General features: G+C 44.1%; 1 protein-coding gene across 5 annotated transcripts; it reads right to left on the bottom strand.

Moving 5' to 3' along the window:
• Positions 1 to 564: 564 nt before the first annotated feature.
• LOC124000128 (glycerol-3-phosphate acyltransferase 4-like) lies at positions 565 to 25,552 on the bottom strand. 5 transcript variants are annotated; one of them, XR_006832547.1, is made up of 15 exons: positions 25,401 to 25,552; positions 24,095 to 24,568; positions 20,923 to 20,992; positions 20,518 to 20,812; positions 20,225 to 20,299; positions 20,027 to 20,116; positions 17,013 to 17,106; positions 16,585 to 16,700; positions 16,147 to 16,202; positions 15,901 to 15,986; positions 15,687 to 15,815; positions 15,420 to 15,499; positions 14,975 to 15,263; positions 9,569 to 9,602; positions 566 to 625 (listed from the first exon to the last, which is right to left on the bottom strand). XR_006832547.1 is itself a non-coding variant. In XM_046306291.1 (14 exons), the coding sequence occupies exons 2-13, from the start codon at positions 24,257 to 24,259 to the stop codon at positions 15,002 to 15,004; spliced, it is 1,518 nt and encodes a 505-aa protein (XP_046162247.1). In that variant the 5' UTR covers positions 24,260 to 24,568; positions 25,401 to 25,552; the 3' UTR covers positions 565 to 625; positions 15,000 to 15,001. The 5 variants fall into 5 exon arrangements, 4 of the variants coding, with proteins under 4 accessions (XP_046162247.1, XP_046162246.1, XP_046162244.1 ...); XM_046306291.1 differs by lacking the exon at positions 9,569 to 9,602 and having other exon boundaries at positions 565 to 625; positions 15,000 to 15,263; XM_046306290.1 differs by lacking the exons at positions 566 to 625; positions 9,569 to 9,602 and adding an exon at positions 7,486 to 7,545 and having other exon boundaries at positions 15,000 to 15,263.
• Between the last annotated feature and the right edge of the window lie 264 nt (positions 25,553 to 25,816).

The raw sequence follows: 25,816 nt of genomic DNA on the forward strand, positions 1-25,816 counted from the left end.
GAAAGCGCTGCAACTCGACACGTGACCTTGGAACGGGCCACTCACTGACAGCTTGGACCTTAGCGGGATCCATCTGAATGCCTTCAGCGGAAATAACAGAACCGAGAAAAGTGACGGAGGAGACATGAAAAGAGCACTTCTCAGCCTTCACGTAGAGACAATTCTCTAAAAGGCGCTGTAGTACACGTCGAACGTGCTGAACATGAATCTCGAGTGACGGTGAAAAAATCAGGATATCGTCAAGGTAGACAAAAACAAAGATGTTCAGCATGTCTCTCAGAACATCATTAACTAATGCCTGAAAAACAGCTGGCGCATTGGCGAGACCAAACGGCAGAACCCGGTACTCAAAATGCCCTAACGGAGTATTAAACGCCCCGGCAGGGGAGGAAGAAGGCACTACGGTGCCGGCGTCAAGAGACACAGACAAATAATCCTCGAGAGCCTTACGTTCGGGAGCCGACAGAGAGTATAGTCTACCCCGAGGAGGAGTGGTCCCCGGAAGGAGATCAATACTACAATCATACGACCGGTGAGGAGGAAGGGAGTTGGCTCTGGACCGACTGAAGACCGTGCGCAGATCATGATATTCCTCCGGCACTCCTGTCAAATCGCCAGGTTCCTCCTGAGAAGTGGGGACAGAAGAAACGGGAGGGATAGCAGACATTAAACACTTCACATGACAAGAAACGTTCCAGGATAGGATAGAATTACTAGACCAATTAATAGAAGGATTATGACATACTAGCCAGGGATGACCCAAAACAACAGGTGTAAAAGGTGAACGAAAAATCAAAAAGGAAATAGTCTCACTGTGGTTACCAGATACTGTGAGAGTTAAAGGTAGTGTCTCATATCTGATACTGGGGAGATGACTACCATCTAAGGCGAACATGGGCGTAGGCTTCTCTAACTGTCTGAAAGGAATGTCATGTTTCCGAGCCCATGCTTCGTCCATAAAACAACCCTCAGCCCCAGAGTCTATCAAGGCACTGCATGTAGCACCCGAACCGGTCCAGCGTAGATGGACCGACATAGTAGTACAGGATCTTGATGGAGAGACCTGAGTAGTAGCGCTCACCAGTAGCCCTCCGCTTACTGATGAGCTCTGGCTTTACTGGACATGAATTGACAAAATGTCCAGCAAGTCCGCAATAGAGGCACAGGCGGTTGGTGATCCTCCGTTCCCTCTCCTTAGTCGAGATGCGAATACCTCCCAGCTGCATGGGCTCAGTCTCTGAGCCAGAGGAGGGAGATGGTTGCGATGCGGAGCGGGAAACACCGTTAACGCGAGCTCTCTTCCACGAGCTTGGTGACGAAGATCTACCCGTCGTTCTATGCGGATGGCGAGAGCAATCAAAGAGTCCACACTGGAAGGAACCTCCCGGGAGAGAATCTCATCTTTAACCTCTGCGTGGAGTCCCTCCAGAAAACGAGCGAGCAGCGCCGGCTCGTTCCAGTCACTAGAGGCAGCAAGAGTGCGAAACTCTATAGAGTAATCCGTTATGGATCGATCACCTTGACATAGGGAAGCCAGGGCCCTAGAAGCCTCCCTACCAAAAACTGAATGATCAAAAACCCGAATCATCTCCTCTTTAAAGTTCTGGTAATTGTTAGAACAATCAGCCCTTGCCTCCCAGATAGCTGTGCCCCACTCTCGAGCCCGGCCAGTAAGGAGTGATATGACGTAAGCAACCCGAGCTCTCTCTCTAGAGTATGTGTTGGGTTGGAGAGAGAACACAATATCACACTGGGTGAGAAAGTAGCGGCACTCCGTGGGCTGCCCGGAGTAACAAGGTGGGTTATTAACCCTAGGTTCCGGAGGCTCGGCAGACCAGGAAGTAACAGGTGGCACGAGACGAAGACTCTGGAACTGTCCAGAGAGGTCGGAAACCTGAGCGGCCAGGTTCTCCACGGCATGACGAGCAGCAGACAATTCCTGCTCGTGTCTGCCGAGCATGGCTCCTTGGATCTCGACGGCAGTGTTACGAGCATCTGTAGTCGCTGGGTCCATTCTTTGGTCGGATCCTTCTGTTATGCAGGTGAATGAGGACCCAAAAGCGACTTGGCGAAAACAGAGTCTTTATTCCAGTAAAGGAAATAGGCAATACTCCTAGACAAATCGGAGCAGAAAACAAAACATAAAAAACTAATTCCACTCGTAGTGACGAGGACAGACTGGAGACTCGACCATAAACTGTAGGTTGCCTCGGGAAGGCACCGACCGTAGCAGACTCAGACACCTGCTCACACGCAGCATCTGAGGGAAACAAGACACGACAGGGCGAGACAAAGACACAGCACGGCGAACAATATACAAGGATCCGACAGGACAGAAACGGAAGACAAGGGGAGAAATAGGGACTCTAATCAGAGGGCAAGATACGGAACAGGTGTGAAAAGATTAGATGATTGATTAGGGGAATAGGAACAGCTGGGAGCAGGAACGGAACGATAGAGAGAAGAGAGAGAGGGAGGGAGAGAGAAAAAAGGGAACGAACCTAATAAGACCAGCAGGGGGAAAACGAACAGAAGGGAAAGCAAAATGACAAGACAATATAAGACAAAACATGACAATAGGCATACAGAGGCTCATTATCAGCAACCATCACTCCTGTGTTCCAATGGCACATAGTGTTAGCTAGTCCAAGTATATCATTTTAAAAGGCGAATTGATCATTAGAAAACCCTTTAGCAATTGTGTTAGCACAGCTGAAAACTGTTGTGCTAATTAAAGAAGCAATAAAACTGTCCTTCTTTAGACAAGTTGAGTATCTGGAGCTTCAGCATTTGTGGCTTCGATGACAGGCTCAAAATGGCCAGAAACATAACTTTCTCGACAGTCTATTCTTGTTCTGAGAAATGAAGGCTATTCCATGTGAGAAATTGCCAAGAAATTGAAGATCTTGTACAGCGCAGTGTACTGCTTCCATCACAGAACAGCGCAAACGGGCTCTAACCAGAATAGAAAGAGGAGTAGGAGGCCCCAGTGCACAACTGAGCAAGAGGACAAGTACATTAAAGTGTCTAGTATGAGAAACAGATGCCTCCCAAGTCCTCAACTGGCAGCTTCATTAAATAGTATCCGCAAAACACTAGTCTCAACATCAACAGTGAAGAGGCAACTCCGGGATGCTGACCTTCTAGGCAGAGTTGTCCAGTGTCTGTTTTCTTTTGCTCATCTTAATCTTTCCTTTTTATTGTCTGAGATATTACTTTTTCTTTGCAACTCTGCCTAGAAGGCCAGCATCCCGGAGTCGCCGCTTCACTGTTGACATTGAGACTGGTGTTTTGTGGGCACTATTTAATGAAGCTGCCAGTTGAAGACTTGTGAGGCCAAATAATTAAGAATACAAAATAGTGGTTTACTTTAGAAGGTGCCCAATTCAGCTTTATGGGACACCATATCATCTGATGTGTCTGAATTATAAATGTGTCTGAGGTATAATTCTGTATACGGATGGGTTTATTAAGACTTCCTGCCCAAGATGCAGTAAACTCAATTTTGTTTTTCTTTTTTCTAGGAAAGATGGAATGTCCGCTACCAAGTTTTTCTTCTTCCTGTTTATCAATGATTCTGTATCTCTCCCTTAGAAAGGCTTCTTGAGGCAGGTGCCTTTGGAGAGCAGTTAAAAGTTCCCGGATCCAGCTGTTAACTTCTTTGGGGTAGGGGACAGTATTTTTACATCCGGATGAAAAGCGTGCCCGGAGTAAACTGCCTACTACTCAGGCCCAGAGGCTGGGATATGAATATTATAGTATATTTGGATAGAAAACACTCTGCAGTTTCTACAACTGTTTGAATAGTGTCTGTGAGTATAACAGAACTCATATGGCAGGCAAAAACCTGAGAAAAATCCAACCAGGAAGTGGGAAATCTGAGGTTTGTAGTGATTTTCAAGTGATTGCCTATCCAATATACAGTGTAAATGGGGTCAGGTTGCACTTCCTAAGACTTCCACTAGATGTCAACAGTCTTTAGAACGTTTTTTCAGGCTTCTATTGTGAAAGGGGGCGAATAAGAACTGTTTCAACCAGGGGTCTGGCTGAAAGCTTTGATTTGTTGAGGGAGCTCCGTTCCCTTTAATTTCTAATGATAAAGGAATTGTCCGGTTGGAATATTATTGAAGATTTATGATAAAAACATACTAAAGATTGATTCTATACATCGTTTGACATGTTTCTACGAAGTATAATGGAACTTTTTTGACTTTTCGTCTGGATTTAGTGCCCGCGCCTTCTGCATTTGGATTACTGGACTAAACGCGCAAACAAAAAGGAGGTATTTGGACATAAAGATGAACTTTATCGAACAAAACAAACATTTATTGTCTAACATGGAGACCTGGGAGTGCCATCAGATGAAGATCATCAAAGGTAAGTGATTCATGTTAACGCTATTTCTGACTATTGTGACAGAAAATGGCTGTATGGTTTTCTGTGGCTAGGCGCTGACCTAACATGGTGTGCTTTTGCCGTAAAGCCTTTTGAAATCTGACACAGCGGTTGCATTAAGGAGAAGTTTATCTTTAATCGTATGTATAACACTTGTATCTTAGATCAATGTTTATGATGAGTATATTTGATGTGGCTCTCTGCACTTTCACAGGATGTTTGTTTGAGACGATGCATTTCTGAACATAACTCGGCAATTTCAAATGAGGTTTTTGGACATAAAGATGAACTTTATCGAACAAAACACACATTTATTGTCTAACATGTAGTCCTGGGAGTGCCATCCGGTGAAGATCATCAAAGGTTAGTGATTCATTATAACGCTATTTCTGTCTTTTGTGACACCTCTCCTTCTTTGGGAAATGGCTGTATGGTTTTCTGTGGCTAGGTGCTGACCTAACATAATCGCATGGTGTGCTTTTGCCGTAAAGCCTTTTTGAAATCAGACACTGGCTGGATTAACAAGAAGTTTATCTTTAAAATGGTTTATAATACTTGTATGTTTGAGGAATTTTAATTATGAGATTTCTGTTGTTTGAATTTGGCGCCCTGCACTTTCACTGGATGTTGACGGTAACGTCCCACCTACCCTAGAGAAGTTAAGGGGCCTCCCAAATTAAGGCCATTTTGTTTGTGTTTACGATTTTTGTCACACTCACGCCAGCACTCACACACAATCCACCTGTTAATTCATATTTGTTAGTGGTTAATACTCTGTTTGATTTAGATGTGTGGGGTCTTTTTATTTGGTTTTAGTGGGGTTTTCACAGGTCAGAAAGGATGCTGTACACAAATGAGTGTTTCTATTGTGTTTCTATTGAGCTTTGGTTGCACACAAGTACATTCTCTTGAGAAGAAGTGTATTGAAAAACCCATTGTAAACCTGATACACAAAATGTTTGAAATATCTTTAAATAATGTCTGAGGTAAAGGAAAACACTCACATAATAGGGATGACAGTTACTTCAAATGGATTGATGTTTTCCCCACATCTTGTTTTATATGAAGAAGTGTATTGCTGTTGTTTTCTTTTCTTTGTTTTTGTCTTGCTTCAATAAAAAATCTCACCAGATTGGGTCTGCTGGATGGTCGGGATTTCTCCCTAAGGATTAGCCCTCTGACTCCCTGACCTGTAACTCTTCATTGAGATCGCCAAGATGATAGGGGAGTATAAGCCAATTGGGTGGGGAAATGGTTTCAACTGTGTTTTGTTATTCTCTTTGACATTTGTCTTAGAAGTCTGGATTTCCTGAAACAGAAATGCCTTAAACTAAACAGTTGTTCTGGTCTGTCCTCTCTCGTGGTTATGGCGAAGGTGACCACAGATGGTATCTAGATGCAGGAAGGGATAATTCGGCCAAAAAAACAGTGTGAACCTCAACACCCTGTCTAATCGGCTGAAGTAATGGCGACAATGGCGTTCATTATGGTCCTTCACCACTTCTACCATGAGACCTGAGTCCGAGCCAGCAACCTGTACACAGCATCCAGTCGACACAATCAACTACCTTTTCTCTCATGTGACATGGGTCCATGTGGAGTGAGCATGGAGAGAGATCCAGTCCTAACTTCTCTCATGCTACTGGTGTACTAGTAGGAAAATGGACAGAGACATAATGGACTGTAAAGGACGGTGGCGGCTTAGGTGAGAGACATTATCAAGGGCCATCCACTTTGAACATGTTCCGTTAAAAAGGACGAACTGAAACACTATCTGAAGAAGAACTTGAAGAAACGCCAGGAAGGATAAACATTTCCTTAACGTGTTTTTTGTTAAATGACTGCTCAGTCCACATGCCCACACACACTATATATGTAATGTACAGTCTGCAAAAATGTTTTACTTGGTTCTTCCATGATAGACAGAACAGATAAGGTTAACATTCATTCTATATGTGCACAGGTTCCACTGTGGGGGAAAAAAAGCACATGGTTCTCAAAAAGATTTTCAGCAGATGTGGGTTTCTTGCAAGTGTTACATTTAAAAAAGGAAAAATGTAACATTTAAAGAGGAGCTGGGTTGGAGAGGCATATGCTGTCACATACTGAAGTAACAGCAGAGGTATAGGCATCCTGATAAATAATAATACAAAATGTTCCCTTATATCCCAGCACATTGACCAAGAAGGCTGTTTTCTAATGATGAATTGTACCTTACATGGTGAAAAATACACATTGATTTCATTGTATATCCCACCAGGGGCAAATCTGGTGTTTTTAGATAGAATTCAAGCTATTGAACAAAATATAAATGCAACAATTTCAATGATTTTACAGTTCATATAAGGAAATCAATCAATTGAAATTAATTCATTACACCCTACTCTATGGATTTCACATGACTGAATAGGGGTGCCCATGGGTTGACTCTGAGAGAGCATAGGCCTACACACTGGGGAGCCAGGCCCAGCCAATCAGAAATATTTTTCCTCCACAAAAGGGCTTTATTACAGACAGAAATACTCCTGTTTCATTATCTGTCCGGGTGGCTGGTCTCAGACGATCTCACAGGTGAAGAAGCTTGATGTGAAGGTCCTGGGCTGGCATGGTTACACGTGGTCTGCGGTTGTGCGGCCGGTTGGATGTCCTGACAATTTCTATAAAATGACATTGGAGGCGGCTTATGGTAGAGAAATAAATATTAAATTAACAGTTCTGGTAGACATTCCTGCTGTCAGCATGCCAATTGTACGCTCCCTCAAAACTTTAGACATCTCTTGGCATTGTGTTGTGTGACAAAACTGCATATCTTAGAGTGGACATTTATTGTCCCCAGCACAAGGTGTAATAATCATGCTGTTTAATCAGCTTCTTGATAATCCATCCACCTGACAGGTGTGGCATATCTTAACAAAGGAGAACTGTTATGCTGGTGAATGAGGACCCAAAAGGACTTAACGAAAACAGAGTCTTTATTCCAGTTCTAGACAAAAGTGATAATCCTGAAAATTATCAAGGTGAAAACAAAACAGGAAAACTGAAATCCATTCGTCAGTAGAGAGGAATGACTGGAGACTCGACCACAGACTGCAGGTTGTTACGGGAAGGCACCGGCCGTAGCTGACACTGACACCTGCTCACACGCAGCATCTGAAGAAGGTAAAACACGACAGGGCGTAACAAGGACACAGAACAGCGAACATCATACAAGGATCCGACAAGGACAGAAGCGGAAAACAGGGGGAGAAATAGGGGCTCTAATCAGAGGGCAAAATAGGGGACAGGTGTGAAAAGAGTAAATGAGGTAGTAGGGAGAATGAGGAACAGCTGGGAGCAGGAACGGAACGATAGAGAGAGAGAGTGAGAGAGGGAGAGGGATAGAAAGAGGGAAAGAACCTAATAAGACCAGCAGGGGGAAACGAACAGAAGGGAAAGCACAAAGACAAGACATGACAATATATGACAAAACATGACAAGAACTGCTCACTAACAGGGATGTAAACAAATGCGTGCACAACATTTTTGAGAAATAAGCTTTTTGTGCACTTTTTGTGCAAGGACATTTTCTGTGATCTTTTATTTCATCTCATGAAACATAGGACCAACACTTTAAGTGTTGCATTTATATTCTTGTTCAGTGTATTTTGATACAATTATTAGTGGGGCTTATATTTAGCCTAATTTCACACACACTGAATTCATGACAATATTGTTAACTTTTAGAAATGCAATATATTTTACCATTAATTGTACAACAAAGCTTATTTAGATAACATGGTAACAGTCTTCCGTGTCATGTTCTCTATTGTCTAGGACTGTGACACATATTGACCGATTAACTGCATATTTGGTCTGCTGTGGCTTTGTAACCTTTCCTCCTGTTTTCACAATATGCATAAATGGATGGTTCCACGGATTGAGTGCCTTTTGCCTCCCTTTGACATTTGAAGTTGTAATTGTGCACCAATACTGAAAAGCCTGTTCTATTAAAGTGCTATTTAACGTTAACCGATTTTTATTTGACTAAAGACTTGCTAAAGTGCCAAAAATCTGCATTTTGACATGTCCCTCGTGTTTTCCAGACTTCTAGGAGGATTTTATCCCACTTAACCCAAACATTTCTCCATCATTGTAAAGCCCTAGTTATTTTATTGCTTTAATATAGTCATTTCTGAAGATTATTATTTACTTCACACGATAAGTGAATAACTTACATTTGTCCCTCATTTAAGGGGCCACCCTGTTACATTAATGGAACTCTAATTTAAACTATTCCTTTTATAAAATATTTTCTCTAAAGAAACTATGACATCAAATCATAATGTAAAAGCTTTTTGGTTATTTTCTGGTGTTGTGTGGTGGGTGGATAACTGAATGTTTCCCCATAGATAGAGAGGGTAGAAATGTAAAAAAATATATATATAAATAATTGTGATGAAGCTTGCATTCAATTGCCCATCCCTATTGCACACAAGTTATGGCTAATTTAAGATGAAAACTTCAATCCTGTTAAGTCAACCCTGTTACTTTAAAAGTTTCAATGCAGCCATTTTATCTCAATATCAAATGATTTCTGGGTAAAAAGTTTAATTGAAATTTTAATTGAAAACTAACAAGAATAGCTTTTTAGCAAAGGGCAATTTCTCAAGCAAGAATGTTGCTAGGATTGTCTGGGAGTAGTCTGAGTGTGGAGGGAAAAAGTACAAATGTGCTGTTATTGGCAGGAGATTTGACACCCTCTTTCTTGTTGGTCTATTAATTTACCTGTATGGTGATGTCACCATGGAAGGCCAAAACAGGCTGAAATTAATTTTATTAAGTTTAACATGTCCTCTTTATGATACATTGTTTTAATCAAGTTTTGGGGGACCTAATTGCACTACCCAAAATTACCCAAATATACTGGTCAAAATAGCATAAATACAAATAAAATATTAAAGATACATATTTAAATACAGTATTAAAACAGTTAACATTCATAAAATGACTGTGCATAGTGCAGCACAAACTCAAAAGTATGTGGCTTACAGCCTGTAGAAAATGATACTGTTTCAGTTGCACTACATGGTCTCTGAGTAGTTAATTGCTATTGAAATGGTCTCTGAGTAGTTCATTGTTATTGAAATTACTTTAAGGCTTCCAATCCAATAAATCCTCTGGTCTAGTGCCTCACCAAGACAGTGAGTGGGGCTCCGCTGACACTTAATGTCATGTTTGTCATTTATTATCATGTCTTGTCCCTGTGCTCCCCATTCTATTCGTTTCCCTCTGCTGGTCTTATTAGGTTCTTTCCCTCTTTCTATCCCTCTCTCTCCCCCTCCCTCTCTCACTCTCTCGCTCTCTCTTCTCTCTATCGTTCCGTTCCTGCTCCCAGCTGTTCCTATTCCCCTAATCATCATTTAGTCTTCCCACACCTGTTCCCGATCCTTTTCCCTGATTAGAGTCCCTATTTCTTCCTTTGTGTTCCGTTCCTGTCCTGTCGGTTCCTTGTTTAGAATTCACCGTGCTGTGATTGTGTATCGCCCTGTCGTGTCGTGTTTTCCTCAGATGCTGCGTGGTGAGCAGGTGTCTGAGTCTGTCTGGTTCGAGTGCCTTCCCGAGGCAACCTGCTGTTCACCTGCTGTTCAAGATCGAGTCTCCAGTTGGTCCTCGTCATTTCGAGTGAAAGTTGTGTTTTTTGTTTGTATTCACTTTTCTGGATTAAAGACTCTGTTTTCGCCAAGTCGCTTTTGGGTCCTCTTTCACCTGCATGACAGAAGGAACCGACCAAGGAATGGACCCAGCGACTTCAGACGCTCGTTACACTGCCGTCGAGATCCAAGGAGCCATGCTCGGCAGACACGAGCAGGAATTGTCTGCTGCTCGCCATGCCGTGGAGAACCTGGCCGCTCAGGTTTCCGACCTCTCTGGACAGTTCCAGAGTCTACGTCTCGTGCCACCTGTTACTTCCTGGCCTGCCGAGCCTCCAGAACCTAGGGTTAATAACCCACCTTGCTACTCCGGGCAGCCCACTGAGTGCCGCTCCTTTCTCACGCAGTGTGAGATTGTGTTCTCTCTCCAACCCAACACATACTCTAGAGAGAGAGCTCGGGTTGCTTACGTCATTTCACTCCTTACTGGCCGGGCTCGAGAATGGGGCACAGCTATCTGGGAGGCAAGGGCTGATTGCTCTAACAAGTTCCAGAACTTTAAAGAGGAGATGATTCGGGTTTTTGACCGTTCAGTTTTTGGTAGGGAGGCTTCTAGGGCCCTGGCTTCCTTATGCCAAGGTGAACGGTCCATAACGGATTATTCTATTGAGTTTCGCACTCTTGCTGCCTCTAGTGAGTGGAACGAGCCGGCGCTGCTCGCTCGTTTTCTGGAGGGACTCCACGCAGTAGTTAAGGATGAGATTCTCTCCCGGGAGGTTCCTTCAGATGTGGACTCTTTGATTGCTCTCGCCATCCGCATAGAACGACGGGTAGATCTTCGTCACCGGGCTCGTGGAAGAGAGCTCGCATCAACGGTGTTTCCCTGCTCCGCATCGCAACCATCTCCCTCCTCTGGCTTTGAGACTGAGCCCATGCAGCTGGGAGGGATTCGCATCTCGACTAAGGAGAGGGAACGGAGGATCACCAACCGCCTGTGCCTCTATTGCGGAGTTGCTGGACATTTTGTTAATTCATGTCCAGTAAAAGCCAGAGCTCATCTGTAAGCGGAGGGCTACAGGTGAGCGCAACTACTCAAGTCTCTCCATCAAAATCCTGTACTACTTTGTCGGTCCATCTACGCTGGACCGGTTCGGGTGCTACATGTAGTGCCTTGATAGACTCTGGGGCTGAGGGTTGTTTCATGGACGAAGCATGGGTTCGGAAACATGACATTCCTTTCAGAGAGTTAGAGAAGCCTACGCCCATGTTCGCCTTAGATGGTAGTCATCTTCCCAGTATCAGATTTGAGACACTACCTTTAACCCTCACAGTATCTGGTAACCACAGTGAGACTATTTCTTTTTTGATTTTCCGTTCACCGTTTACACCTGTTGTTTTGGGTCATCCCTGGCTAGTATGTCATAATCCTTCTATTAATTGGTCTAGTAATTCTATCCTATCCTGGAACGTTTCTTGTCATGTGAAGTGTTTAATGTCTGCCATCCCTCCCGTTTCTTCTGTCCCTACTTCTCAGGAGGAACCTGGCAATTTGACAGGAGTGCCGGAGGAATATCATGATCTGCGCACGGTCTTCAGTCGGTCCCGAGCCAACTCCCTTCCTCCTCACCGGTCGTATGATTGTAGTATTGATCTCCTTCCGGGGACCACTCCTCCTCGAGGTAGACTATACTCTCTGTCGGCTCCCGAACGTAAGGCTCTCGAGGATTATTTGTCTGTGTCTCTTGACGCCGGTACCATAGTGCCTTCTTCCTCTCCGGCCGGGGCGGGGTTCTTTTTGTTAAGAAGAAGGACAGTACTCTGCGCCCCTGCGTGGATTATCGAGGGCTGAATGACATAACGGTTAAGAATCGTTATCCGCTTCCCCTTATGTCATCAGCCTTCGAGATTCTGCAGGGAGCCAGGTGCTTTACTAAGTTGGACCTTCGTAACGCTTACCATCTCGTGCGCATCAGAGAGGGGGACGAGTGGAAAACGGCGTTTAACACTCCGTTAGGGCATTTTGAGTACCGGGTTCTGCCGTTCGGTCTCGCCAATGCGCCAGCTGTTTTTCAGGCATTAGTTAATGATGTTCTGAGAGACATGCTGAACATCTTTGTTTTTGTCTATCTTGACGATATCCTGATTTTTTCTCCGTCACTCGAGATTCATGTTCAGCACGTTCGACGTGTTCTACAGCGCCTTTTAGAGAATTGTCTCTACGTAAAGGCTGAGAAGTGCTCTTTTCATGTCTCCTCCGTTACTTTTCTCGGTTCCGTTATTTCCGCTGAAGGCATTCAGATGGATTCCGCTAAGGTCCAAGCTGTCAGTGATTGGCCCGTTCCAAGGTCACGTGTCGAGTTGCAGCGCTTTTTAGGTTTCGCTAATTTCTATCGGCGTTTCATTCGTAATTTCGGTCAAGTTGCTGCCCCTCTCACAGCTCTTACTTCTGTCAAGACGTGTTTTAAGTGGTCCGGTTCCGCCCAGGGAGCTTTTGATCTTCTAAAAGAACGTTTTACGTCCGCTCCTATCCTCGTTACTCCTGACGTCACTAGACAATTCATTGTCGAGGTTGACGCTTCAGAGGTAGGCGTGGGAGCCATTCTATCCCAGCGCTTCCAGTCTGACGATAAGGTTCATCCTTGCGCTTATTTTTCTCATCGCCTGTCGCCATCTGAGCGCAACTATGATGTGGGTAACCGTGAACTGCTCGCCATCCGCTTAGCCCTAGGCGAATGGCGACAGTGGTTGGAGGGGGCGACCGTTCCTTTTGTCGTTTGGACAGACCATAAGAACCTTGAGTACATCCGTTCTGCCAAACGACTTAATGCCCGTCAAGCTCGTTGGGCGTTGTTTTTCGCTCGTTTCGAGTTTGTGATTTCTTACCGTCCGGGTAGCAAGAACACCAAGCCTGATGCCTTATCCCGTCTGTTTAGTTCTTCTGTGGCTTCTACTGATCCCGAGGGGATTCTTCCTTATGGGCGTGTTGTCGGGTTAACAGTCTGGGGAATTGAAAGACAGGTTAAGCAAGCACTCACGCACACTGCGTCGCCGCGCGCTTGTCCTAGTAACCTCCTTTTCGTTCCTGTTTCCACTCGTCTGGCTGTTCTTCAGTGGGCTCACTCTGCCAAGTTAGCTGGTCATCCCGGTGTTCGAGGCACTCTTGCGTCTATTCGCCAGCGCTTTTGGTGGCCGACTCAGGAGCGTGACACGCGCCGTTTCGTGGCTGCTTGTTCGGACTGCGCGCAGACTAAGTCGGGTAACTCTCCTCCTGCCGGTCGTCTCAGACCGCTCCCCATTCCTTCTCGACCATGGTCTCACATCGCCTTAGACTTCATTACCGGTCTGCCTTTGTCTGCGGGGAAGACTGTGATTCTTACGGTTGTCGATAGGTTCTCTAAGGCGGCACATTTCATTCCCCTCTCTAAACTTCCTTCCGCTAAGGAGACGGCACAAATCATTATTGAGAATGTATTCAGAATTCATGGCCTCCCGTTAGACGCCGTTTCAGACAGAGGCCCGCAATTCACGTCACAGTTTTGGAGGGAGTTCTGTCGTTTGATTGGTGCGTCCGTCAGTCTCTCTTCCGGGTTTCATCCCCAGTCTAACGGTCAAGCAGAGAGGGCCAATCAGACGATTGGTCACATACTACGCAGCCTTTCTTTCAGAAACCCTGCGTCTTGGGCAGAACAGCTCCCCTGGGCAGAATACGCTCACAATTCGCTTCCTTCGTCTGCTACCGGGTTATCCCCGTTTCAGAGTAGTCTGGGTTACCAGCCTCCTCTGTTCTCATCCCAGCTTGCCGAGTCCAGCGTTCCCTCCGCTCAAGCGTTTGTCCAACGTTGTGAGCGCACCTGGAGGAGGGTGAGGTCTGCACTTTGCCGTTACAGGGCACAGACTGTGAGAGCCGCCAATAAACGCAGGATTAAGAGTCCAAGGTATTGTTGCGGCCAGAGAGTGTGGCTTTCCACTCGCAACCTTCCTCTTACGACAGCTTCTCGTAAGTTGACTCCGCGGTTCATTGGTCCGTTCCGTGTCTCCCAGGTCGTCAATCCTGTCGCTGTGCGACTGCTTCTTCCGCGACATCTTCGTCGCGTCCATCCTGTCTTCCATGTCTCCTGTGTTAAGCCCTTTCTTCGCACCCCGTTCGTCTTCCCTCCCCCCTCCCGTCCTTGTCGAGAGCGCACCTATTTACAAGGTACATAAGATCATGGACATGCGTTCTCGGGGACGGGGTCACCAATACTTAGTGGATTGGGAGGGTTACGGTCCTGAGGAGAGGAGTTGGGTTCCGTCTCGGGACGTGCTGGACCGTTCACTCATCGATGATTTCCTCCGTTGCCGCCAGGATTCCTCCTCGAGTGCGCCAGGAGGCGCTCGGTGAGTGGGGGGGTACTGTCATGTTTGTCATTTATTATCATGTCTTGTCCCTGTGCTCCCCATTCTATTCGTTTCCCTCTGCTGGTCTTATTAGGTTCTTTCCCTCTTTCTATCCCTCTCTCTCCCCCTCCCTCTCTCACTCTCTCGCTCTCTCTTCTCTCTATCGTTCCGTTCCTGCTCCCAGCTGTTCCTATTCCCCTAATCATCATTTAGTCTTCCCACACCTGTTCCCGATCCTTTTCCCTGATTAGAGTCCCTATTTCTTCCTTTGTGTTCCGTTCCTGTCCTGTCGGTTCCTTGTTTAGAATTCACCGTGCTGTGATTGTGTATCGCCCTGTCGTGTCGTGTTTTCCTCAGATGCTGCGTGGTGAGCAGGTGTCTGAGTCTGTCTGGTTCGAGTGCCTTCCCGAGGCAACCTGCTGTTCACCTGCTGTTCAAGATCGAGTCTCCAGTTGGTCCTCGTCATTTCGAGTGAAAGTTGTGTTTTTTTGTTTGTATTCACTTTTCTGGATTAAAGACTCTGTTTTCGCCAAGTCGCTTTTGGGTCCTCTTTCACCTGCATGACACTTAATAACCTGGTAGGAATGGAACCCCCACCCTCATTGGTCCTTCATTGGTGTCTCTGAGCCTCTCTCCTCTTCTTCTTGTAGTCTCAGAGAGCAGTCTTCCAGTGGTCTGGGTGTGTAATCTTCAAGTGGTCTGTCTTCATTTTGGTCCCCCTCTTCTAATTCTTCTTCTTCATCTTCCTGTGGTCTGTCTTCACCTTGGTCCTCCTGGTCTCCAACTAGCACCTTGCTGTACAGCTTCTGCTGCTCCTCTTTGAACGTATTTTTCACCTTCCCTCGTTTCAGGCCTCCATCCCTTAGAGCAAACAGATAAACACAGGGAAGAGCCGTTTTGTACAACCCTCAACACATGTACACTTGCAAGAATGTACACACCATGATACACACACAGCTAGGAATCGTGCTAGACAGGATGTGTGTGCGTGTGAGATGCGTATTCACTGAAACTCACCACAGCAGGTCCACCAGTCCTCCCTGCGTGGCGATGGCTGCTTTTACTCTGTTTGCAAACTGCACCGCATCCTCTCCCTCCTACGCAGACAACAGAGATGGCTCAGTCAGACAGTTAACATTGAGTCTCCATACCAGGATGGAGTTTTTGACTTATCACTGTCAGGATTATTTAGGTCTAGATCTTAGGGGATTCCCTTGTTTATAACTGCATTATACAAATCAATAATAACAATGTTACTGGGCTAAACCAAAACAAAGGCCACACCTCTCTGCTCATAGGTGGAAGGTACCAGACACTGCAGACGATGGCCCAACTGCTCATCATCCTCAGCAGGTAGTTGACCATCCCAAACTTACTGCTGTTCCAGAACGCGTCGCCAAACCTAGGGTCATACTGTCACAGGGGGGTTAAAGGGAGAGAGTTAGGTGGTTGAGAGAGAATAATAGATAAAACGGCAGTAGAGAGAGGGAGAGACTACCTTAATGGCCACAGGGTAGACAGTACAGCCTATCTCAAAGCTGCCCTTTTTGAACATCATCACTGAGGTATTGTTGATGCATGTGCCTGAGTGAGAAACACATTGTCACGCCGCATCATTACACACTCACACAGATCCGACATAGGGTGAATTTTCATCATCATTACAGCCTTCATTAGTTGCCATATCTCATTACTATTTGAGCAGCACTCGATCCACCAGAAAAGGGTCCGTTTTCATACTAACCCTCTGGGAAGATGAGGATGGGGTGTTTAGTTTTGTCTGCTACATGATTGCTAAGCCTGGAAAATGAAAATACAGAACAGTGTAAATAACATGTTTATAACTAGGGATGGGAAAATTACCATATTACTGTATAACCGACGGTTATGGATGACGACTGTCACGAAAATAAAATAACCGTCGAACGAAGAGCTGACTGAATGATCACAATTAAGAAGCATATTTCTATAGCAGCACATGCAGTCCGGAGTGAAGGAGAGGAGAAAATGTGCAACAAAAACCATCATCCAAACTTCCATGACCGTCACAGCGCTACTAATAATATAACTGTTTTCACCACATAATAAGAATGCATTCGTTGCTTTTTAATGCCTTCGCCAAGTCTGACAATGAGAAATGGAAGGAAAGTATGGTTTCCGCAACATGCAGCTGCAGTATTACCTTTCGGCCACAAGGTGACGGTCTTTGACTTCAGATCTCTCAAACCAGATGTGGGGACTGGATTTCACCATGGCTCTCTGGACTACCCCGATCAAACCACCATGGATCTGGCCAACCTGAGAGAGGAAGTGATGACTGAGTGGGAATCTTGAACTAAACATCTTGGCAAAGAATGGGTTATACATCTGTCTCCCAAGCGCCCCACATATTCCGTACTAGCACACACACACACACACACACACACACACACACACACACACACACACACACACACACACACACACACACACACACACACACACACACACACACACACACACACACACACACACACACACACACACACACACACACACACACACACACACACACAGCTTTAAACAAACAGACAATGCTTACTGTTACACATTAGGATTTACATACAGTACCATAGAATAGCAGCCATCATTGGCCAGGATGATGACGTCAATGGGGGTTGTGTGATTCGCCACACAGATGCCTCCATTCTTTGGTTTGTTCTCACTGTCGGCAGAGCAAAGAAACGACTGAATGAGACACATTAACAAAACCGCCTATCTCATAAAACTACCAACAACCAGTGTGTGCCACCCTAATTGACATACAGTGCCTAAAGAAAGTATTTATACCCCTTGACTTATTCCAAATTTTGTATCACAGCCTGAATTCCAACTGGATTACTTTTTTAAATCACACCCATCTATCTACACACAATTCAATAATGACAAAGTGAAAACATGAAAACAGACATTTTTGCTAATTTATTGAAAATTAAATTCATTTTCACAACCCTTTCACAGGCCCTACACCCAAATAAGGGCACTGCGTTCATCCACCTCTGGCCTGCTCGCCTCCCTACCACTGAGGAAGTACAGTTCCCGCTCAGCCCAGTCAAAACTGTTCGCTCCTCTGGCTCCCCAATGGTGGAACAAACTCCCTCACGACGCCAGGACAGCGGAGTCAATCACCACCTTCCGGAGACACCTGAAACCCCACCTCTTTAAGGAATATTTAGGATAGGATAAAGTAATCCTTCTCACCCCCCCCCCCCTTAAAATATTTAGATGCACTATTGTAAAGTGGTTGTTCCACTGGATGTCATAAGGTGAATGCACCACAGACAATTTCCTTTGATCATCCTTGAGATGTCCCTACAACTTGATTTGGGGCAGCAGATAGCCTAGTGGTTAGAGCGTTGGGCCCGTAACCAAACGGTTTCCGGATCGAATCCCCGAGCTAACAAGGTAAAAAATCTGTCGTTCTGCCCCTGAACAAGGCAGTTAACCCACTGTTCCCCAGTAGGCCGTCATTGTAAATAAGAATTTGTTCTTAACTGACTTGCCTAGTTAAATAAATGTTAAATAAATAAAAATATAAAAAACATTGGGAGTCCACCTGTGGCCAATTCAATTGTTTGGACATGATTTAGAAAGAAACACACGTGTCTATATAAAGGTCCCACAGTTGACAGTGCATGTCAGAGCAGAAACTATACCATGAAGTCTTGGGAAATGTCTGTAGATCTCTGAGATGGAATTGTGAAGAGGCATATATCTGGGGAAGGGTATAAAGCAATTTATAGAATGTTGAATGTTTCCAAGAGCAGTGATCATTGGGAAATTAAAAAACATATGGAATTACCCAGACTGCCAAGAGCTGGCCATCCGACCAAACTGAGCAACCGGGCAAGAAGGACCTTGGTCAGGGAAGTGAACAATCTGTCGTTGCTAATGTTAGCAATCAACCTGCTTCAGAGTGAAAAAGACCTTAGACTGGGGTGAAGATTTACTTTCTAACAAGACAATTACCCCAAGCATACAGCTTACCCAGACATACCCAAGACAACTCAAAGCTGATACAGACATACCCAAGACAACTCAAAGCTGATACAGACATACCCAAGACAACTCAACACTGATACAGACGTTCCCAAGACAACTCAAAGCTGTTACAGACATACCCAAGACAACTCAACACTGACACAGACATACCCAAGACCACTCAAAGCTGATACAGACATACCCAAGACAACTCAACACCGATACAGACATACCCAAGACAACTCAAAGCTGATACAGACATACCCAAGACAACTCAACACCGATACAGACATACCCAAGACAACTCAACACTGATACAGACATACCCAAGACAACTCAACACCGATACAGACATACCCAAGACAACTCAACACTGATACGGACATACCCAAGACAACTCAACACTGATACAGACATACCCAAGACAACTCAAAGCTGATACAGACATACCCAAGACAACTCAACACCGATACAGACATACCCAAGACAACTCAACACTGATACAGACATACCCAAGTCAACTCAACACTGATACAGACATACCCAAGACAACTCAACACTGATACATACAGACATACCCAAGACAACTCAAAGCTGATACAGACATACCCAAGACAACTCAACACCGATACAGACATACCCAAGACAACTCAACACTGATACAGACATACCCAAGACAACTCAACACTGATACAGACATACCCAAGACAACTCAACACTGATACAGACATACCCAAGACAACTCAACACTGATACAGACATACCCAAGACAACTCAACACTAATACAGACATACCCAAGTCAACTCAACACTGATACAGACATACCCAAGACAACTCAACACTGATACAGACATACCCAAGACAACTCAAAGCTGATACAGACATACCCAAGACAACTCAACACTGATACAGACATACCCAAGACAACTCAACACTGATACAGACATACCCAAGACAACTCAACACTGATACAGACATACCCAAGACAACTCAACACTGATACAGACATACCCAAGACAACTCAACACCGATACAGACATACCCAAGACAACTCAACACTGATACAGACATACCCAAGACAACTCAACACCGATACAGACATACCCAAGACAACTCAACACTGATACAGACATACCCAAGACAACTCAACACTGATACAGACATACCCAAGACAACTCGACACCGATACAGACATACCCAAGACAACTCAACACTGATACAGACATACCCAAGACAACTCAAAGCTGTAATCGCCACCAAAGGTACTTCTCCAAAATATTGACTCTGGGGTGTGAATACTTATGTCAATTATTATTTATTTATTTCATGTTCAATAAATTTGCCAAGATTTCTAAAAACATGTTTTCACAAAATCTATTTAAACCATTTTGAATTCAGGCTGTAACACAAAATATCGAATAAGTCAAGGGGTATGAATACTTTATGAAGGCACTGTAAGACTGGCTTTGAGCTCAGTACAAGATAGGGTGGTGAGTCACTAAATGGGCAGAAAGATGTGACAAAATACAGTAGGTTTGTGTCTCTGTTGTCTGAGCTGATGTTATGAACACTAGCCAGTGCGCATTTGGTTGGTCTACAGTACCTGTTGTGATAGGTGATGATGGCAGTGAGGGATCGGACACAGATGCGATAAGACATCAGATGAATCTTCTCACTGAGGAACGTCCTTAACCTGGGGAGATCAACACACTGACAATAAGGCTTTCACCAACACAGAATCTTCTTGTAGATAAGGTACTGTAAGTTTGTGGTAATTCTGAGGTTGTTGGTGGAAACGTACCAGCCGCTTGGTATGAAGCCCACTATGGTAGTCAAGACCACAAGCAGACCAATACCAGAGGCTGCCAGAGTAACCCTGTAGAACACAAAACAGTCCACCACATATCAATTTTGTTTACAACAAAAGTTGTGATGTGCAAAACCCACAAAAAAATGGTATTTCATGCTAAATAAACACAATTCTTATAAATCTCATTTGTAGACATCTTGATGTCCACAACAGCTCCTTGTCGGCCAATAACTAGCAAAGACGTTTCCCGCCTTAGATGCTGACCCTGACTCTTGACCTCTGACCTGAGTGGCAGCAAGAAGCCATAGCGGATGAAGAGACCCAGTCCCCAGAGCACGCTGAGTCGCAGGCTGATGTGGCGGGAGTTGAAGTTGCTGCGGGTCAGCAGGTTCCAGGACTCCAGCTCCTGAGCAGAAAAGCGCTTGGTCACCTCGTCATCCACGATGCTCTCCACCCCACGCCGGCAGAAATACATGATGTCCGCCATCTCAAACTCAGGCTCAGAGCTCAGAGTGGTGCTGCTGGCACGGAGCTCCTGGATCTCCTGCTCCAGAGATGACATTTCTTTAGCTATGATACCTGAGACAGAGAGGGAGTGAGGGAGAGGGATGGAAAGAGAGACAGAGTTAACACAACAACAGAGACATTGCCATTCCCATAAGTGAGAGATGTACATTAAAAGGTCGTACCATTACTATAGGGTTTATAAAGATGTTGATTCTTCTCCTTTGCGCCTCTCTCCATCCGCACAGTAGCCCACTAAAAAGAGGGGGGGTAATCATACATTAGTTGTACATTAACTTTAAACCATGAATTCTATCCCAAAGGTATTTATAAGCCATATTCTATAGCTTATGACATTTATATTCATAATTCTTATCATTTGATGAGAAGCAATCATTTCTCTGTGCCAAGATATCATCATTCATAAGCCTGAAGGTGCATCACAGATAGTCTTGGGGACCAGAATGTATCTCCTAAATGATTATGTTAGCCTGGCCTAAGCAAGACTACATCACATGGTACAACTGACAAAGAGTCAAGAGCTGAGTAAGCAGATCCACAGAGAATAGGAAAACAACAGCTATATTAGACAGGCCCATAAGCATGAAACAGGCAGTCTGGAGTATTTGGGGGGCATGTGGTTTCCCCTGAGGGACAGACTGAAAACAGCCCACAGCACTGTATGTTCACTTGTTTGTTCACTGTGTCTTTTATGGGTCAGCAATTAGCAATCAATATAATTACAGTAGCTATGCTTCAAGTTGGCCAACTCAACTATTTGTGGCTCCCATAATGTAAATAGTGCCACCTGCAAAGACCACGTCACTGCATGTTATACACATAACCACAGAACACATATTACAGAGCAGTGTACCTCTCCATGTTATTGTATATTAGGAGGTATGGACGGAAGGACTCGAACCATCCCAATCATTAAAAAATATATTTTACATTTAACTAGGCAAGTTAGTTAAGAACAAATTCTTATTTACAATGACGGCCTAGAAACAGTGGGTTAACTGCCTTGTTCACGGACAGAATGACAGATTTTTATCTTGTCAGCTCTGGGATGTGATCGAGCAACTTTTTGGCCCAACACTAACCACTAGGCTACCTGCCACCCCATAAAAAAGGAGGATCCGAACGGACCCGAGGACAATCAGACCCGAACCAGAAGTGGTCAGGTCTATTCGGGTCTATCAGCTGTGGTTACATAGAATTTGGACCTGCTCAGGTCCCGGGCCAGGTATTCAGGTTCGGGTGGACCAGTGAGGACTACTGTATATCCCTTCCTAAACCATTTCCTCCACATTTCCTGTGGCTGCCCCACACCTAGGCCTAATTCACTCATGATTTCCTTGAAAATAACTTCAATCCTGTGTTTGAATGTGTAGGAGATTATAATCATATTGATATGAAATCCCTAGTAATTTGAAAGTATAATGCTGCTAGGCTAATTCAGCACTTACAGCCAAAGGCACTGTGACATGCTCCTGACAGATGCAACAGTTTGATGTCAAATGTCATGTGGTAGGGGAGAACCAAAGACCACACACACACTGCCACCTGAGGACAAATTTGACAAATCCACTGAGGGTAGTGGTCTCTCGTGCTCACTTTAGTGAATGAAAAATACAATTATATGAATTGCTCCACAGAACAATGTCTATAATGCCATTTATTGTCAGTGAAGTTGACTGACCACATTAGGGGGAAAAAAGAGCCAAGCTGAGGTGACTAGTCTCTCCACAAAGCCGATCAGACACAACCTGTGGTGTAATAAGGGCAGCTATTCTAAATTGAGCCTGGCCTTAGATGAACGCCCCTTAATGCTACGCGAATTCAAAATATAGGCGTAGTTCAAGTTCATACATTAAAACTGGAATACAATTACTTTGTATTGGAGTATGAAAGTCGCCTATCAAAGTTTTTCAAAAATATCTCGATGCAGGCATTCACTACGGGCCCAATTCTGAGTTAGGAATTGACGCCTTCTCTACGCACTTCTCAGTAGTTGGTATTCAGATTTACCTTATTCAGTCGCGTAACACTCTCTTGCGCGCTCTGAATAAATTTCATTAAACTATTGAAAACCCTCCCATTTGCTGGCCAACAGATTTTCTCGTGTAGTTTTTAGTCAATGGGGTTTTTCAGGACTTTTATCTGAAGCCATCCTTTTAGTAGAATTTTGTCTACATACACACAAGAATATATCGACAGAACGGGTTCTGAATATTAGGGATCAATTAAAGAAATCCATCTAAATATATGCATATTCGTCTCCGTTTCAGCACCAATTGGTAGATTTAAAAATACAAAGATTTTGTAGATTATTTAGGTTTAGGAAAGTATTTAGTATTTATTTAGTTTTTTTTTTTTAAACAGGTTTGGAGAGCCTTTACAAACAAAAGAAGGAAAACGGTGGTTTGATTCATTCAGAAAATTTCCACATTAATTTCTTCAACCCATGGTAATGTTGGAAGATTAGTGTAGATATAATTATAATAGAACAGTCTACAACAGTATACCCTGTTACTTGTCTACTGCCTGCACTTAACATGGCTGTGTCATCACACGGTTACAAGTGTTGCGCCATGTGTCGGGTTCAGACTGTTACGGCATGGTCTGCGCACCACGCCATTACGATTTAATTAGCCTGCAATAACAACAGGACCTTACCGGAGTTCAGAGAGGAAACAAACGAAGGTAAACGAGACAAAATGTAATTAAATAGAATGATAATGTAACCTATATCAACTGAAGGGAACTAACAGTAATTTGGCAGTTGAATATGTGTGGTTATTAGGCATACTGACGGCCGATACTGATAGTGGCTAATATTTAACGTGATAGAAATAGGAAAAAGAGAAAGTCTGTAACTAAAACATTTGAGTGACCATCCCTGCAAGTTAAAAGGCTGTACAATTTAAATTCTGCATAATGTCACAGAATTTCATAAACTTTACTGTGGGGAAGTTGATCTGTTGCTATGCTTCAGTTTGCTTCCATATGACTGGTTTCACATGTCTCCAGCGATTATAAGGTCAAATACACCTAAAACACGTGTTATTTTTATTTAGAATTCCCTTATCCAAACTGATTACTCATTTATCAAGTTGTAAATTACAGTGCATGGAGAATGGTGGTATTTCTCTCAGAAAAAATAAAGATGCTTTTTCCACTTGGACATGGTAGTTTCGCTAGATCTTAAGCGTGAGAAAAGGTGTGTAAGTTCATGGTCATAATACGCATATAGAGAAAAGTGCATAAAAAAGGGATTTTTTAAAAACGTTCCATTTACGCACGCTTAAGTAGAGTCGGAATCGGACCCATTGTGACAGTGTGAAGCGAACTCACCTCAAAGACCTTGAGAAGACTCTTCATGTACAGTCTGCGGATCCCAATGGACACTCCAAGGACGGCCGGCAGGACTATGACTAGCAGCGAGCTGAATCCCACAGTGAAGGATATGCCAAGGACTATACACAGCAGGTTATCAAATGGGAGGAGGAACCAGCCCATGTTGGCCACAGGTGAGGCCGGGGCTGTGGTGCAGTGGAGTGGTGAGGGGATATGGCAGGGAACAGGGAGGACTGTTAAAGGACTAAAGAGAAGTCCAGGACCAAGACTAAGGCTGCAGATTAGTCCTCTTGTCCCTTTATAGCCTCAGCTTCTGAAGCCTGCACTGAAACAAGGGCTTCATGGGCACATCGGACCTGGGGAAGCTCAAGTCAATGTCTAGGAGAGCAGACTGATCTCATCATGAAGACTATAATAAAGGATCCAGTAATGTCAGAGCATCCAAAACTTCAGTCCTCAACTTAATCCATCCTTCAAAAGAAAAAGGAAAATGGTAAACCACCAGTCTGTTTGTATAAGTTGTTTTTTATGTTTCCTTTGCAAAAGGGATGAGACTGCAGTGGAAAAATACAGATATTGGTGTAGCTATCCTGTATAGTGAAGGCTGGTTCAATAGTTAGATGTGGGACACAACTGATGTTCAATTGCCATGTTAACTGAACAGTTAGCTAGCTCAGTGTTATAATGCTCTTACACAGAGTTATTAAACGTCAGTAGATACAGTACATAACTAGTAGAGGTCCTATATGGTGCTGTTATAAACAACACAGCAACAGCTGGTTAGCAGCTTACTAAATTGCTAGCTAAGTAGTGTTACCTAGCAACCATCAATGATCTTTCCCATTTGGACAATAGATGCAGAACACACAGAACTAGTTCGAACTCAGAAAATCTATTGTTACAAAGCAGATTTACTTGTTCACATTTAGATAGCTAAATATATCTAAAAATAGCTATCTAGCTAGCTAACATAACAATCTTGAAGCTAGCTAGCGAGCAAGTTAGCTAACTAAGCTGCTTACTAGGTCTCGAAAACCCTTCTCCGTATGTAGCTAACGTTAGGGTTTTCTGCCATTCTCATCTGTCAGAGCGTCTAGTGTATGTGCTCGGGAAGCGCACTGAATTTACAAACAATCTGACAACGCTCTAAATTTACGAACGACCGAGAACACACTGGCACACAGGAGGCAATTTATGAACGCAACCTCAGACAAGCGTGCTATAATAATAATAATAAATCATTGCAAAATGTGTCGTTTAGGAAACAGTAATGATGTCCAAACCCTATTGCGATTATACTCACAAAATATGCAAATGACTTCTTCAGAGTGTGTTTACTCACTTCTTTTTAACTTGGCGGGCTCCAACAAGGAAAACGTATATGAGAAACTCATCATCAATCATTAGCATGACTCCCTCCCTGTCTGCAATCATCGACCTCATACTGTGAGCTAATCCTCTCTGTTTAAACCTGAGTCTGGTCTGCAGTGCCCCGAGAGGGGAGGGGGGGGCTCAATCTGCTTTTAATGTCTATGCTCAATGCAGAAGTTCCAGGAGTGGCCCTGCTCTTCATTCCATCCTCTCTGGTTCCATATATTTTTGTTACATTGTACCCTCTGTCACTAGTTAACCCACTGTTCCTAGGCTGTCATTGAAAATAAGAATTTGTTCTTAACTGACTTGCCTAGTAAAATAAAGGTAAATTAAAAATTTTAAAAA

The sequence above is a fragment of the Oncorhynchus gorbuscha genome, linkage group LG16, assembly GCF_021184085.1.
Source record: "Oncorhynchus gorbuscha isolate QuinsamMale2020 ecotype Even-year linkage group LG16, OgorEven_v1.0, whole genome shotgun sequence".
Lineage (NCBI taxonomy): Eukaryota > Metazoa > Chordata > Actinopteri > Salmoniformes > Salmonidae > Oncorhynchus > Oncorhynchus gorbuscha.

Coding starts and splice junctions, on each gene's coding strand:
- LOC124000128 (XM_046306291.1), bottom strand. CDS start 24,259: ATGGGCTGGTTCCTCCTCCCATTTGATAACCTGCTGTGTATAGTCCTT. Junction 20,993..24,094: donor GTCTTCTCAAGGTCTTTGAG/GTGAGTTCGCTT, acceptor CCCTCTTTTTAG/TGGGCTACTGTGCGGATGGA. Junction 20,117..20,224: donor GGCTTCATACCAAGCGGCTG/GTACGTTTCCAC, acceptor TGATCTCCCCAG/GTTAAGGACGTTCCTCAGTG.